This window comes from Mugil cephalus, chromosome 13 (genome assembly GCF_022458985.1).
Source record: "Mugil cephalus isolate CIBA_MC_2020 chromosome 13, CIBA_Mcephalus_1.1, whole genome shotgun sequence".
In the NCBI taxonomy this organism is placed as follows: Eukaryota; Metazoa; Chordata; class Actinopteri; order Mugiliformes; family Mugilidae; genus Mugil; species Mugil cephalus.
Window position 1 is genome coordinate 20,565,674 of NC_061782.1, and position 17,184 is coordinate 20,582,857.

A 17,184-nucleotide genomic window follows, 5' to 3' on the forward strand; every position below is an offset into this window, starting at 1 on the left:
TGCTGTTATTAGTCACATGACAACATTTTTTAATTCTGTGATTAGATTTTTCTTGCTAAAATGAACCATTAAATTACCTGAAAGGTTAATGCAGTGCGCAATATTTTGAGTTTGAACCGGTGATTGAACCAGGAGACCTTCTCCCTGAATGAAGTGCTCCAACCATGAGGTGAAAACAAATGGAGGTTATGAAAAGCATTTATTTTTAAGATAAGTAGCAGTAATGAGGGTGCTAATGGGAGGAGGACGGTGCCCCGGTGATCCACGCTCATTTGTTCTCAGTGAGGTTGCCAAGGAAGCGGGGTTAGCCTGACAGCTGTGTTGTCAGGAATGCTGACACAATAAGTGATGTGCTCTTTGCCGCTTTGCTCTGCCACTTTGTTTTGGACTGAAACTAAATCGGGAAAGGATGAGTCAAGGAGAAAGATTGGAAATTTTAATAGAGAGAAGCAGAAAAGCAAAACTAAATCGGGCGACAGAACGTTGACTGAAAGGAAAGGAAATATTACGAAAGAAGAACATGGGTTGAGACGTGGTTACGTCGAAAACAAATATTCTAGCCACCACAGAAGTGGATTATGTCTTATTTTGTGTCAGTTTATTGAAGACACAGAAAGTAGAAGGGTTGGGCTCGATTTGCAAAAGAACTGAATTATTTACACGCTGAATTTCATTTGTATTCAGGCGCTTCATCCGAATCCTTGTGTGTCTGCTCCGGCTGTGAAGCGCACCTAGGTTAATTTAATTGAATTGAGCTGCAAAGGAGCAGAGAGAAGGACACCAGAAGGGGAAGAAAATCCAAATGATAAATGGTACAGACAGCAGCTTTGACAGGAGGCAGCATCTTAGCCTGCAACATTCAACCTCTGTCAGGTCCATTTACACGCACACACACACACACACGAAGATGCAAGCACGCACACAAATACACGATGAGGGAGTGGAGCTAACAAGGATACTGGCAGGTCATGATCATCTCACACGAGGTGTAGTGTAGGCCGTTAATTGAGTTCATTAAAACAGCATTGCATAGTGTGTCATAGGGTGTGTTTGCGCACGTGTGTGTGTGTGTCTAAATGATTCTAAATGAACTAAAAGCAAACCATGAAGGTCAAGTGAGATATAGTAGTCAGCAAGTTGTTTCAGTGAAAATCTCACATTTGCATCATCTGGCAAACTTTTTTGTGGTTTTGTGGAGAGACTGTCCGCCCATTAAGCAGCTTATTACAGCTCATAGATTCATTTCATTGTGACAGTGGCTTCTAGAGGATTTTGCGCAGTGGGTGAAGTGAGGTCAGGTAGTTGTACAGTGACTACATGCACGTGGGGATGAGGTTGGGGTGGATGGAAGGGTCAACAAAGCAATGGACTTAGAGACAGAAGATGGCTGCTTCACCATAGGGACAGACTGCCTGAAGGGTCTATGGAGAAATGTCAGAAATACATCCTTTTGAGTGTTAACAGCAGCATTTAGCTCCACAGTAGGTAAAATTAGCAAGAAAAAAAGCTGCAAGTAATGTTCAGTGTTTCCTACAAGATTTTGCCATAATATTAGCGTTACATAGGAACCCCTGAATGTTTAAAGCTGTGTTAGTGGTCCATTTTGTACATGGAGGTTGATGGATGGGTCAATTATACATTGGAGGCCACTGGTTCAGGGTTTTCTTTGGGAAAATCTCTCAGCTAAATTCCCAATTTTGAAACCGAGGCAAAATTGAATTGTTAGTCCTTTACAGATAAATCTGTGTTCCGTTGTACGAAAGTATTAATATGATATGTTTTGGTTTGGTTTTCTTACCTTCAGCCCTCATATTATATGGACATGCACAATTTCAAACTCTGCCTCATGCTTATGATGGAGTTTGACCAAAGTGTTCCTGGCAGACATTTGCATGGCTGCTTGTGTGAGTGAGCTGCAAGCTCATGGACTCAACTGAAATGAACTAATGACCAATGAGTTGGCGCGGACCCACAATGCACTGCGCTATAATAGAAGGCAACAGCACAGATAACCGTGCCCTCATGGAAAAATTTCATTATTCCCCTTCCCCCCAACGCCCTTTGAAACCAGCAGTGAGTTCTGGCTCCACAGCGAATCTCAATTACTGACCGTAAAGAGTGGAAAAGAAGGGGAGGGGGAGGGGTGCGTGTGCAAGCAACAGAACGACAGGGATAATGAGATGACAGAGGATCTTGGGGACATATTTTTCATTTAGCAAGGCTACTAAAACTACTGAAGAGTGTAAGCCTAATTAAATAACTTGAAACTTCAGACACATCTAGATATTAATTCAACACAAAGATTGGTACTAGAAGTGGGAATTATGAAAGGGCAGCTGTACTGCTGGCAATAATGAGTGTTGGAGATGAATTCCTACATGTTTCCAAAATCAAGTCTCTTAGATACTAAGTGTGGGTTGTGTTTGGTTTTAGTGCATTCAATAAAATGGTTTAAAGAATTACAGGGACAGATGGGTTGCTTTCATTAAGATTTAACAGCACAGAGTCTATAACAACTTACACAAACTGACAGTAAGTTTCCCAGCAGGCCTGCTGTAAACATCTTTTTATTTTTTTTCTTATTACATTTCAGTTACTTCCCAAAAAGGATGAAAACTTGCAAATTTTTTTTTTTCCCTCACTCAGATCTACTACTTTCAGTTTCACTTCTCTACACAGCTGGTTCCCCTGACTGGAAACTTTGTGGTGTTTTTTTTTTTTGTTTGTTTGTTTGTTAGTTGTTTTTTTTTTAACTGGTGAATCTGCTGAATGAATTCCAGACACACATAACACGTTCCAGTCCTCACATGCCTGCTGTTGTTCTGTTGTGTTTTCAGAGGAGCAGCAGAAACCAGAAGAGGAGGAAGAAGAGGCGCTGACGGGAAAAGACGAAGAGGAACGCCGCATAGCCGAGATGGGCCGTCCCATGCTGGGAGACCACGTCAAGCTGGAGGTCATTATAGAGGAATCGTATGAGTTCAAGGTAAGATTTTGCGCAAAGATCAAGTATTTTTGTGCCACCCTTTTGCAAATTTACTCCAAACTCACCGAAGAAGCCAAACAGTCCCCCCTTGGTTATAAAGGAAATCTCTTTTAGATTGTTTTTTAAAGTCGGACCAGTAGATTTGTTCACTATGATGATGTGCACTCCATCCTGTTTTTCTCTGTCTGTGAAAGTTAATCCACAAAACAACTACCGGACTCCCACATGACCTTGAACGATAGGAGGATTTTGTTACACAAAGCCGGTCAGCTCCTAGACAGTAGAGTCAGTGCATCAGTAACTTAATCCATTAATCATTACTGGGAGTGGACACTGAAACAAGACGGCAAAAGCAGCAAAACTGGCTGAAATTAAATTGGTTGAAAGCACGACGAAGTGTTGGAAGTGGAGCTGTTGTGAAGTATCCGGTCAAACCCTTGAACTTAACCGGCATGGATCAGCTCAGTCTGAGGAAAAACAAAACACAACTCGTTTTACTGCTGTCACTTGGTATCCATGGTGATGCTCTGTTGTTAAATAGACTGATTCGCCACAACATTAAAACCAATGACAGGTGAAAGGAATAACAGTAATAATCTTGTTGCAATGGCATGTTCTGCTGAGAAATCTGGTCCTGGTATTCATGTAGATGCTACTTAGACACGTAGCGCCCACCTACGCACTGTTGCTGACCATAGCAACAACAGTCCCTAATGGCAGCAGCCATCAAAACGTTAAAAAACATGTTAAATAGTCCAAGCTGTTGACTCAGCTCTCAAAGTCCCAATACCCCGAATGTGTTGATATAGCAATACCCCGACGCATCGCAACTTTGTGGGAGGCAAATGAGAGAACTAAACACAATTAGGCATGTGGTTTTAATGTTGTGGCTGATGATTGTACAGCGGTATAATGGGAAGCAGCAGTGTGACACCTCTCCGAGCCATGTGCGACTTTCTTTTTTTGGGGCTTAATAGTCGTTCTTTAAAAGCCGGATGTTGTGCGGCACTGCCTGTGTCGAGCACAACACCGCTTATGTGATAATTAGTGATGTAACAATAGGTACGGATACACACATTTGCTCACAGAAATGGCACAAAACCACTCACAAACCTTTCTCATACCTTTAGGAAGTAATTGTGTCCTCCCACGCAGACTCTTAAGACAAGCGTAGACATAATTACCTTCCATGTTACATATTGTGTGTGTGTGTGTGTGTGTGTGTGTGTGTGTGTGTGTGTGTGTGTGTGTGTGTGTGTGTGTGTGTGTGTGTGTGTGTGTGTACTAATGCATGTTTTTTGCTGCCGTCCACCTACACGCTTGCGCGAGACAGACAGTTAATAGCACCCAGTGATAGCTTGCCACTTGACAGGATACTATACTTTGTCAAGTAGTTCAGTGCATCAAGTTGTCATGTGTGAATGTGTGTGTGGGGGGAGCTGTATCCTATAGTTATCTGTAAGTGGCGCCTGTTGGCAGATAGTGGAGTACAGCAGTGTTTCATTTAAGACAGGAGAGGGGAAGACAAAGGTTAAAAGTCAGACTAGTAGAAAGTTTACTCAGAAGTTGTTTGTTTGCTAGTACTAAAAGAAAAGACGGATGGACGGATGGCTCGTAGGCTACACAATATACACTCACTGGCCACTTTATTAGGTACACCTGTTTGATTGCTTGTTAACACAAATAGTTAATCAGCCAATCACATGGCCGCAGTTCAGTGCATCTGGGCATGAAGAGGTGATCAAGACAACTTGCTGAAGTTCAAACCAAGCATCAGAATGAGGAAGAAAGAGGATTTAAGTAACTTTGAACGTGGTACGGTTGTTGGTGCCAGACGGGCTGGTCTGAGTATTTCAGAAACTGCTGATCTACTGGGATTTTCACACACAACCATCTCTAGGGTTTACAGAGAATGGTCCAAAAAAGAGAAAATATTCAGTGAGAGGCATTTATGTGGATGAAAATGCCTTGTTGATGTGAGAGGTCAGAGGAGAATGGGCAGACTGGTTGGAGATGATAGAAAGGCAACAGTGACTCAAATAACCTCTGTTTACAACCAAGGAATGCAGAATACAATCTCTGAACACACAACACGTCAAACCTTGAAGAAGATGGGCTACAGCAGCAGAAGACCACACCAGGTGCCACTCTTGTCAACTAAGAACAGGAAACTGAGACTAAATTGGACAATAGAAGATTAGAAAAACGTTGCATGGTCTCCAATTTCAACTGCGACATTCAGATGGCAGGGTCAGAATCCGTGAAAGCATGGATCCATCCTGCCTCGTATCAACGGTTCAGCCTACCTGAGTGTTGTTGCTGACCATGTCCATCCAAATATGGACCAAAAATCTCTGAGGAATGTTTCCAACACCTTGTTGAAAGTCTGCCACAAAGAATTAAGGCAGTTCTGAAGGCAAAAGAAGGTGGTCCAACATTTTACTGGCAAGGTGTACCTAATAAAGTAGCCGATGAGTGTACAAATTCCTTTCTTCGCACTCATGTGCACCAGTCAAGTAATAGAAACATGGGGCCAAGTGCACATGACAAGGACTGATTCAGACATATTCTGTCTTCCAAAATGCTCTTCCAGTTCAAGTCTAGATGAGTTGAAAACTGTTAGAAAACAGCAACGTGTACAGAAAAGAGTTTTCTTGTGAGTCCACGGTTGGAGTCAAAGAAGCTGCTTCCTTCAAAGCCTTTTAAAGCTGTTACTCACCTTCATCTATTTTTGTCCACAAATAATCACGGATTAAGACTGGCAGAAGAAAAAAGAGCCGGTATTAATTATATAAGTATGTTTCATATACTTTTAAAATGCAGTTTTAATTGTGCGTTCAGACATCTAAATGCGTGCTTTGTGCTATGTACAACACTCACCAATATGCTTTGAAAAATTAGTTCATGAAGAAAAGAGATTTAATGTCAGGACGGAGAGATGGAGGAGTAAAGAAATGTTTTATGTCTAATGAATCGGTCAGCATCATGTTGGGTTTGATAGCGCCACACACTGGTTACATTTACCCCCCGTGTTTTTCTCCTGTGGACAACGTGTGCAAATGTATCTGACAGCAGTCGAGTCTCAGCGAGGAGTGAGGGAATAAATGAGAATCGAGTCAACGAGATACAAATAACTGCGCAGCAGAGAATAAGAATCACGGTATTACAAAAATCTAGCTCAGCGCGTTTAAATAAACACTCCACATACAATGGGCAGAATTAAGCCGGCTGTGCGTGTGTGTGTGTGTGTGCATGCGTGTGTGTCCGCAGCAGCAGCGAGACACTGTTTACACCCCTAAGCTCCATTCAACACAATTAGCATCCCCGTTTCCCTCTGAAGTGGAGAGAAAAGGAGAGAGCAATCCCCACCGCTCTGTTAATTAGCGTGTGTGCGTGTGCGCGCTGGAGAGTTCATGCACCGTCTCAATCTGTCATAGTTTCTTCAGTGTGAGGAAGACGGAGAACATGTAGATACAAGAGATGTAACTGAAAAAGATGGAAACATAAGAAAGAGGGAGAAAGGAATGTGTGAGACTTGCAGAAGCAAAACGTTGTACACTGTTTCTTTACCCATTTCAACTGGACATAACTATGTCAAGATCATTCACTGTGTAATGACCTTTACACAGCACCAGCACCTATAAGACACCTGAAGAGTGTTTTTTGGAGCTCAGTGTTGCCTTCTTGACACTGTATTGAGTTTCTCTACGTGTGTCAACCAGTGGTGGTTGGAATGAGGCGACTCATGTTGCGGTTAATAGAGCCAATAAAAGTTGAGTTCAATTCAATTCAGTGTTATTTATACAGCATCAATAACCGTTTAATGAATAGTCTCAAGATGCTTTATGGAACCCGAAGCCTGAAACCCACAGGGAAAGCACGGAAGAAAAATAGAGAGAAGAGATGGAAATGTTGAACTAGAGTTACTTTGACTGGAATCTCTCCAACAGAGAAATACCTTTTGCACCACTCATCGCCATTGCAGTCTGCATTGTCATGATGAGCAGGCACATTTCTGGGCGCAGGGTGCAGAGCTCTGTCGCTACACCAATGGCGTGAATATGACGCATAACTCGCTGCTAATTCATAAATGAGCAAAGAAGTGGGACATGTCTGGAGTCGGGGCTGGCAGAGGCCTTAATGATGTACGACTGTAAGCCTCGACATAATTTAAGTGGGTCAGTTATGTAAACATAAACCCCCATTACAGTTATCATAAATATGGAAATTTGCTTCAGAATCCAAAGTGTGTTTAGGTTGAGGGATTGACTCACTTTTTGAGCCAGCCTCTAGTGGCCAGTCAAGGAACTACACCTATGTACACAACAATGAATTAAAAAAGTGACTGTTAGTCGTCACAGTCATTACAAAGCAACATGTAACAAAAATCCAGAACAGCATATTTTAATATGTAATTATTTGTCTCTCCTTCTGCAGAACACAGTGGACAAGCTGATAAAGAAGACCAACCTGGCTCTGCTGGTAGGAACCAACAGCTGGAGAGACCAGTTCATAGAAGCCATCACTGTTAGCGCAGGTAAGGCCAAAGCGTGTTTATCTGTTTGGAATTCCTTCTCCCTGCCCTGAGCTTTATTCGCTGGAGTCATCTGAGGTGGTTTTATGGAGCAGATGTGTGTGTGACGGAGTGTGTGACATATAAATTCTTTTTTAGCGTGAACAGCTGCGGTTTTACAGTCTGCTGACGTCTCCGGTGTCCTCTGCTTCCTTCGTTCTAACGATCGATATAAGCAAATTAATCAGAAATGCATAATGTGCCTCTCTCTGTAAAAATCAAGCAGTTTCACTCTTTCATGGATTCATACGTGCGTGTGTGTGTGCTTTACTAACTGGATAGTTGACTGGCCTTTGATTGTTTGGATAAAAGCTGACCAGATGGGAGATGGGAGAACAACTGTTTCAGGCCCCATAAAGCCGTTAGAACGAGGATGACGTGTGCGGGTTTTTGGGGATAGAGAGGCTCTGCGCTGATGAGTGTTTTCTACCAGGTGGCTTTACAGAATATCATCTGCTGTGGGATCAGATGAGCTGAAATTCCAAACTGGCCACTTGATTAAATCTGCCATGAGATTCATCGGCGTTAGACATCCTCCGTCCCTCCAGGGGATTTGTGAGCGGACTTTGTGATTTCTGTCTGGGTGAAGGCTGAACAAACTTTATTTCCTGTATCGAGAGGCTTCATGTAATGAGAAACACGATCTGAAAGATTTTTGGATCCTCTAGTGAATGCTTCATCTGTTTTTTGAAAGTACAATCATTATGTGCTGTGGAGCTTCATAATCTAAAGCTATTTAGTAAGTAAGGCTGTGTGTGTGTCCTGATCTTGAAAGACAGTAATATTTAACAGTAATGTCACTGTCGGATCTGCTCTAAGCCGAGATGGAGTTGATGTCCCTTGAAGATGGAGAACGAGTCTCAAACACTATATTATGCAAACTGAGACTGACAGGAGAGAGAGATAAAGCATACATGCAGGGTTAAAATAACTTTGAGAAACGTGGACAGTGTGGAATAAATATGAATATATGTGCACAAATTGAAATGTAATCAAATAAGAATCAAATAAGAAATGTATGAAGTAGCTTATATATAGATACATATAAATATACAGAGACTGGCAGAGAGAAAAAGAGACGAGGGAGAACTCACGTCAGAGAACTGTGGAAAGAGTTTTTTTTTCCAGATCCTCTGCAGAATCTTCACAGCCCGTTGGTCACTAGTGGTAATTTGCCCTCTGGAGGAAGGAGAGCATCACTGCAGCTCAGCGTTGGAGAAAAAGAGGAGAACGTTCTTGCTGCTTTAATGCTTCAAAATTCACTAAATCCGACCGATCTTAGTCGCTCCCTTTGTGGTTTAGAACAGAGACACGTTTACTAAATCCTGATTATACAAATGATGTATAGCTGCAGTCTTTACATGGATTGTTTTACCCCGGACAGAACTAGAGGACCCGTTTTCAGTCTTTATACTATGTTAACTAACTCTCTGGTGTGCAAATTAGTTACACAATATATAAATGGCCATAGCAGACCTTTTTTTGCTATGTTATGCTAATAGTTAGGTGTTTAGCACATGTGCAGCTGCTCTTGCAGCGTTTTATAAGTTGTGTTTCATACCTGATTAGTGATTATTTTAAGAAAGCCTGTAATTTCCCATAGATTAGATGTCTGAATGCATAAAATATGCAAGAGTGCAGTTCCACGAACTGCATATACAAACAGAATAACTACTATAAACACAGATGACCTAGAGGGAGAATATTTATTTGTTCTGTTTTATTCATGTGAGAACATGTGATTAATGCACAGTTGGTTAAAAGAAAAAAAAAAATCCAATTTACTGCCGCTGCTGCGTTCAAAACACCGTTCTGTCGTCTGTCTATAGCCTACTTTGGTCTTCCTGAATAACTTTATCCTGTGTTTGTGTGTTTGTTTGTACTCTAGTTAGCCGGCCTTTGTTAGCGGGCTGATGCCGTGAATGAAACGTCTGTCTTTGCCTTCTTATCTGGGATTAGTTTGTCTAGGCTGACAGAGTGGTGTGTGTGTGTGTGTGTGTGTGTGTGTGTGTTATAGAGAAAACTGCAAAAAGGTAGTGAGCGGAGTTGGCTCCAGAGAACAATGGTTCATTGTGAGACACGCTCTCGTCTGTCACCAGGACCATGTCAAACTGGAGGGCAAATGTTGTCTTTTTTCAGGGCCTTTAAAGCAAAAAGTGATTGCATTGTGGGAGTGTTTGAAGATTAAGAGTTGATTGGGCACTCGCAGATCAAACAGGAAGTCGACATTCAGCTGCAGAATGAATGGAACCAGAGCATCGCAGGAAGAGAGAGAAAGAAGCGAAGCAAAAAGAATCTGATGAGATGAATGGAGTTCATGCTGAGATAATTAAAAGGGAAAATGTTTACCATTAGTGCTATTAGTATGGCATGCATAGCGTACAGTATAATGTGCGGTGTAAATATTTGGTGTTGGGATCAATGGAAATCAATCGCATCCGCAGCAATTATCATCACGTTCGATTGACGTGTCTTAGCTACGTGCACCTCCGCTCATGATCATCACTGTTTTACCCCCGGAGAGTTTCCTCTTCTGTATCCCTTCATTTGACTAGGTGAAATGTTTTTTCTCAACATCGCCACATTCTGCCCTAATACCTATACTACCTTTATGCATTAGCCGCAAGTTATGCGTCATTTTCACGCCATTGGTGTAGCGACATAGCTCTGCACCCTGCGCCCAGAAATGTCAGCATTCTGCTATGAATACAAAGATGCAGAACCTATGATAGAGAAAAGAGTGAATGTCTGTGTGATATAACAGCATCAGGGTCGATGGATGGATGGAGAAAGAATTAGGCAAGGCAGAGGAAAACAGATAAATGTGGACTTGACCCACAACTGAGCACCCACACACACACTCACACAGCCCAAATGAAGGCATGCTGTAACTTGGCGGCTCATCCCTTCCGTCACACACTTCTGGATGAAGGGTTTGAGCAAGTCCAAAGTAACCGTCACTGATACTGTGGTGGATTTAATTCACACCCTGATAAGCTAGCCTTGGCTAATCTCATCTCTCCCTCTCTCTGTCTTTTTCCATCTCTGATTCTCCCTCTCTCTGTCCCTCTGTGATCCTGCCGCACTTTTATTATCTCGTCTAAAACACATGAGATCCAAACCGAGATTACGGTCACTTTAAACCAGCTTCAACTGTTCCTTCATCTCGACCCGGGAAATTAAAATTAAAAATTAAACTTTATATTGTCTCTCATCCTCCCTCCTCGTCTGAAGCATCAGAACATAATTACATGGTTAGAAGCCCTCCAGGAATGATGGTCGCAGAAAGAAATTTAGGGAAGATTGCGGTTAACCTGCTTTTCTGTTTCGGTGGCAGCCATGAAAAAAGGCATTTAAAACCTGCCACGTTTTGACCTTCAGGCCGTCACACCGCAATAATGATTTGGAACCCACGTGCACGTATTTAGACGCACATGCACGCAACATGCTTCCAAGAACATGACATTCAGAGCAACAAACCTGCATTTTACCTGCCTTTAAAGCCCCTTGAAATGTCAGTGTGCTGGTGCTGTGCGTACGCTGACCTGTTTTCATCTTTGTGTGAGTTGCGTGGCTAATGGAGAATATTCCCCAGATAAGCTAGCACAGAGAGACAGGCAGGGATTATGTATTCTCCATTGTGCCCATGCAGTATTTGACAAATCTTCCAAGTTGGAGAGCAGCGCGATGGAGTTGAAATGGAAATGCATTTGTTGTTATGCGCACGTTGTTAAGCATAAAATGGCTCTTTTTTATCATAAGCAGTGTTTCCTTCAATATGATGAAATGACCTGCCCTGTAAAGGATAAATCCATAAGGTGATAATGTTGTTATGTTCCCTTTGGTCCTGGTGAAAAGAATTGCCGTAGGTGTAAAAGTGGAAGTAACATGACATTCATGTTGCACCATTAAAAAAAAAAAAAAAAAAAGGATGCTAAGGCAACTCCTCTAAAGAAGCCAAAGCATGCGGTGCTCCCCCTGGTGGCTGACTGCAGTATAGGTCATAAGATCCACTTGAAGCTGGGCCAAACTACAATCCACAGTAAATAATTTATTTTCAAGGACGGTTTTAGTCATTTAGGTAGTTAATATAATGCTGACATCTGTTCTTTTCTGAGTCCTTTTTTTTTCTCAGGAGGTTTGTTTTAGTTAAAAGCAGGATGTGACGTCATAATGACATTGACAACCACTCCATGAATGCTCCATTGGATGCAAAAATCTATAACAAGTGCAGTGTATTATCCAACATTTCTTTGTAACTGGGTTCCTCTTTCAAATGACGAATACAGACTACTGCCACCTACTGGTATGTAAATGTTTTTCCTGTAATGGCTGTAGTCTTGTTCAAGCGGCGCCACAGTCGTCCTTCATGGCTGGTAGTTCTTTTATGTCCATTTGTTGTGTCCATACGTTGGAGAGGACTTGTTTGATCAGCTCTTTTGAATGCATGTGGTGGGTTCTCAGCAGCGCTCAACAAAAATACAAGTGCCACTCTCGGGAACAAATTCAGACCTTTTACTTGCCTAATAGATGAAGATGAAATAAAAGAATAAGCTTGTCCATTAAACAGCTCTTGAGTCAAGGGCTCAATCACTCTTGGTCCCTTAAAAGACGACTCTACGTATTATACATGAGAGCTGTAAAAGAGCTGAGAGGCTGCTCTTAAGCCCACAATCATTACAGGATTGTGACTTGAATATTTTAATAAACAGCTAAAACTGAGACACAAATAAAAAATAATAAAAAAAAAAGCACAACAAGAGAAAAAAAAAAGATCAATAGAAAAGGCATCAAGGGGGAAATGGGGACTGGTAGGCGCACAGATTGGGGTAAAAAGTGGAGGAAAATAAAAGAGATTAATGTCCAAACGCTCCACACTCCAGTGCTCTCCAATTACCGAGCCCACATCATGTTGTTCATCACCTACTCCTCCGTGTGGGCGTCTAATTTATGGATGTGTGTCTGTATGTGTGAGGGAGCTGCAGGTAATGTAGGTATTCAAGGAAAAACAGCGAGAGAAGGAAAATCCAGAGACGAGGCCCAATGTCATGTTCACTAGGGGATTTAATGACAGTAAATTTCTAACAAATGTGTTCCCACATTTATTTAAACACTTTACTTTTTAGGTTGTTAAGCTCTAATCAACCCAAACTGTTTCTCACACTGGAAAATAAAACTCTTCATGTTCATCTCCCCACCTGTCTGTCTGTCTGTCAGTCCGTCCGTCCGTCTGTCTGTCTCTCTGTCTGTCTGTCTCTCTGTCTGTCTGTCTGTCTGTCTGTCTGTCTCTCTGTCTCTCTGTCTCTCTGTCTGTCTGTCTGTCTGTCTCTCTGTCTCTCTGTCTGTCTGTCTGTCTGACTGTCTGACTGTCTGTCTGTCTGTCTGTCTCTCTGTCTGCCTGTCTGTCTGTCTGTCTGACTGTCTGTCTGACCGTCTGTCTGTCTGATCGTCTGTCTGTGCACAAATTGTTATTTGCATTGTTTGGATGATGGATCACGACGAACGGCTGACTCACTAAACGACTTTATTATTGTATCCACTTGTTACACGTTGACTGGTCGTCTCCTCAGAGATGGGCTGACTGGCGCACTCACTGATGGGCCTATTGTGACAGCCGCCGAGAACGTTTGACAAATAACACAAATACAAGAAAGCTTTTTTTTTTCTTTTTCTCTTTTTTTCCTGCCTGGAAAGAGTCGGCGTTCCAGACGGCCTCGTCACAATTTCAAAGGTGTGGAGCCGAAAAAGTTAGGTTAATGATTTTCTGTTGTGCCGCTACGTATTGAGGAAGCATTCAACCTCGTTTTAAGTGTCAGCTGTCTGTTTGAAGCTCTCCAGAGGCTCTGGTGCCTGACAGCCCGACTCTGAGTGTGAGTGTGTGTGCCCTGTGTCTGTTCTCCAGACAGGATGACAGGACCAGTGGATCATGAATATAAACATGAGCAGGTCAGCATGAATTCTGACACACACACACACACAGAGTCAGTCACACAGCTGTCATACTACAGTAGAAGACCGGGCCTAAAGTGTTTGCTTGGTCAAAGGCTGCAGACACATTGTAAGAAGCTGTTTCAAATTCAGAGTCTTCTTGTCTTCTTTCTCAGGATTTGACTTCTGTTTATTTTTGACAACGGCTGCGACTTGAATGAAATCCTCCGTGTCACTAACGAGAGGCACAAATTGGAGGCCTCGTTTGAAGGCGGGTGGCTGAATGACGGGCTGTCTTCCTCTGCTGCGTGTGTGATATTTGCAGCGGGTAATGCTATTACCCCCATCTGGGATTCCGCACATACAAGCACACGCCCGGTGCCTTTTGAGATTCTCATAAGTGTGTCTTTTCTATTGATCTCTGCGTGTTTGCGTGTTTTCTTGCGCGACCCTTCTGGCAAAGCTGTGTGAATCCTGACATGAATTATTTATTTTTATAGTGTGTCTCATTCTCTGAATGGTCTTTTGCAGATCTGGAGTTTTCTGCTTTTGAGTGTGAGTGTGTGAGTTTGTGTGAGTTTGTGTAAACAGACAGTGGTATGAAGGATTCTTATCAGTCCCCTGAGCAAAGACCATATCACTTGGACGAACACCTCCCACCACATGAAGCTGCAGTCCACCATCTGCCTCTGACCTATGAGAACTCAGCTTCTGGGCGCGCTCAGTGAGCAGCAAGACATAAGGCACATCCACGACCTCTGTTAGGTTAGGGCCAGAAAGAAACTGCTGATATGTGTGTCACATGAAATTTATTTCCATGCCAAAGCACGTTAGCGTAGTTCTCAGTAGAGAAGCTGGAGCAAGCAGCAGCTAGATTAGCATACGGTGCTAATTAGCGGTTCATGTAGTCATTTAGTTTTATTTATCCATGCATTGGACTTTATTTCCTAGTTTTTCCGACTGTTTCTTTGTCTTTGTGCTGTTGCGGAGCTGTTTGAACTTCAGGATGAAAAGCAATTGATTTGTGGAGAAAAATAACTGCGAAAAAAATCACCAGAGCATCACACGTGAAGAGACTGACAATGGCAATTAGAGAGTGACGGGAGGTTTTCGGTGGGGGATGAGATTCATAAGGATGAAAGGAGGAAGTGACAGAGGATATTCAATTAGAAAAAGGCTAAATCAGCAAAATGCCATCAAAAAGGAAGCAAAGAGTGAGGAACAAGCAGAGGGAAGGTGCAAGTCAGCCACACCAAGAGATGAAAGAAGACATATGTGGAGAGTGAGGAGAACAGAGAGATGAGCCAAACAGAGGAAGATAGACGGGGTGTGAAAAAGGCGACCGTCAGGCGCTTTGATCTATTTATAAAGTCATACGGATGTGTAAATATAGTCACATCATCATACAGGATTCATTTGAATTCAAAACATCGACCTCATGTCCGGTGAAAAGTCACCAAAGTAGAGAGAGGACGAGAGTGAGAGGCTGAACAGTTCAAATGTCCTGCGCAACTTTAAACATGAATAAACCGATCAGGCCTCTGTGGATCATCCCACAGACAGTTGATCAGTTTGAGATCCAGGTGATCATTATGTTATGCTTGATCGGTGTATGAAATATTAATTTATTTATTTACTTTTCAAATTCAAGTCTCAAATTAACTTGTAACACAATTTGAGACTAAAGTGAGTTATACAATCTGCACATTATTTTATAATGGGCTATTGTAAAAGATGGGCCTTAGGGACAAATAACTATTAAAATTTAATGCCGCAATAAATGATCAAATCTATAAAGGCTCATTAAAATCTAATCTCTCAGTCATTTGAAATGTTTGTGCACAGCTCTGCCCTGGTCAGTGGACCAGATTTTATCTGCTGTCAATTATGCCTTTAATGTGATTGATTGATCAGGACGTGCGCAGGGTGTATGTATCGAGTAATTATTGTGGGGGTGAGGGGATGTGGTCAACTGCAGCAGTTCATCAACACAGTTCCAATGCAGTACTTTCCATGCAGTGACAAATAAGTCATAAAACAAATTAGTTATTAGAAACATGTCAGATTAGGAGTGTGGTGTTGCATTCCAGTAAGGGCCAAAATAACTCAAAACTAAGTGGCCATTAGACGAAAACAAGGAAGTGGATGGTGGATTGCCTTGCATTTAAATAGCTTTCAGACTGTATTCAGTACTCTATATACATGTATAACCTGATATGAAGATCATTTTGGAAATAGAACTAGCAGGTGAGTGGATAAAACCTAATTGAAACCAATGCGATCAAGCTTTGGAAGCTAACAGGCAGCACATAGTCAGGACGTAGCTTGAAACCAGGCAGGATGGTCACGTGATCTTGTGATCGCACGAATCTTTGCAAAGTAAAGTCTGGTCACCTCACCTATGATTTCCCCCGTGGGTGCTTGCAGGGCACGCAATCGACACATCCAGGGACAGAAAATGAAAAGGGAGAGACCAAGGCTGTGGTGAAAGGGCACACACACACACACACACACACACGAGCAGAAATGGAAAGAAAGTGCGAGAGAAGTGGCTCCATTCAGCCATGACAGACTGTGTGGGTGGGAAGGAGAGCTGCTGACGGTGAAAAAGTGACATAACTCAGGTCGAGAGTCTTGTTTTATAATCCGTTAAGTGCGTCTGCGCTCCAAACCGTAACACCGGACAAGGCTCTCCCTCGCTGACCTTCTGCAGTTCATTTGCAGTTGATGATTTGAAACATTTATTTTTAATTACACTATAAACAAGGTACGTGACCCGCGAACGAACTATCGACCCTTTTACAGCAAATGAATTTTAATGTTAATCCATGCTAATGTATAGCGATTGCATAACACACTGCCAGGATCATGACTAATGTTTAATGACTCAAATATCAGGCGGTCTTGTCATTTTATACTTATAAGGTGTGTAAGTGTGCTTCTAACAACACTGGTATTACAAGTTACGGGACTACATTACAATTATGCACCACAGAATCAGGGGTTATTCACCACACGGATGAATAAATTTGCATGAGACGTGTCATTAGCAATTAAATACAATTATCTGGTATGAAATCTCTTACAACAGCTGCTTTACGAGTAAGCTCTACAAGCTCAGCTCAGCTTCCTGATGCAGATGGTTTTGCCTGCTTGCTTTAAGCATTTAAACGCATCGCCGACTCTGTGAATGTTAATGATATGCCATGAGAGAATGACCCCAGTGAAATCAATAAGAGATCATGGCTTTCCCTGGGATTCACCCAGTCAGCGTTCATGGAAGCAGCAGATAGACTCGTTTATCTGTTAGTTTGAGTCATTTGAAAATGGAGCCGAACCGGAGCCAAATACACAGAGGCTGCGTGTGTGTGTGTGTGTGTCTGTCTCGCTGAGTGCGAAAAAGTCATTTGAAATTCATGTTTCAGCTATTCCCTCGTTTCATCAGTCCTTCCACACACACACACAGACACACACACACAGACACACACACTGAACCACACAGTTGCCACAACAGTGTAAAGCAGCATGGTTGGCTGTAGTCCATGTCCCGAGGCAGTGGTTAGACTCTGATACTGACATTACACACACATACACGGACGCACACCTGCCGGTTAGTGGGTCAGAAATGTTATCTGTCAAATCAAATCTGTTTTTTTTTTTTTTTTATCTTTGCAATAATATTGGACTCCACAACCTGTCA

General features: G+C 42.3%; 1 protein-coding gene across 3 annotated transcripts in view; it reads left to right on the forward strand.

Moving 5' to 3' along the window:
- Positions 1-17,184, forward strand: part of slc8a1b (solute carrier family 8 member 1b) — a 127,052-nt gene that overhangs the window by 95,847 nt on the left and 14,021 nt on the right. For all 3 annotated transcript variants that reach the window (XM_047602517.1, XM_047602518.1, XM_047602519.1), the window contains exons 6-7: positions 2,838-2,983; positions 7,421-7,520. In XM_047602517.1, the coding sequence (XP_047458473.1) occupies positions 2,838-2,983; positions 7,421-7,520 (246 nt within the window). The remainder of the gene's footprint in view (positions 1-2,837; positions 2,984-7,420; positions 7,521-17,184) is intronic.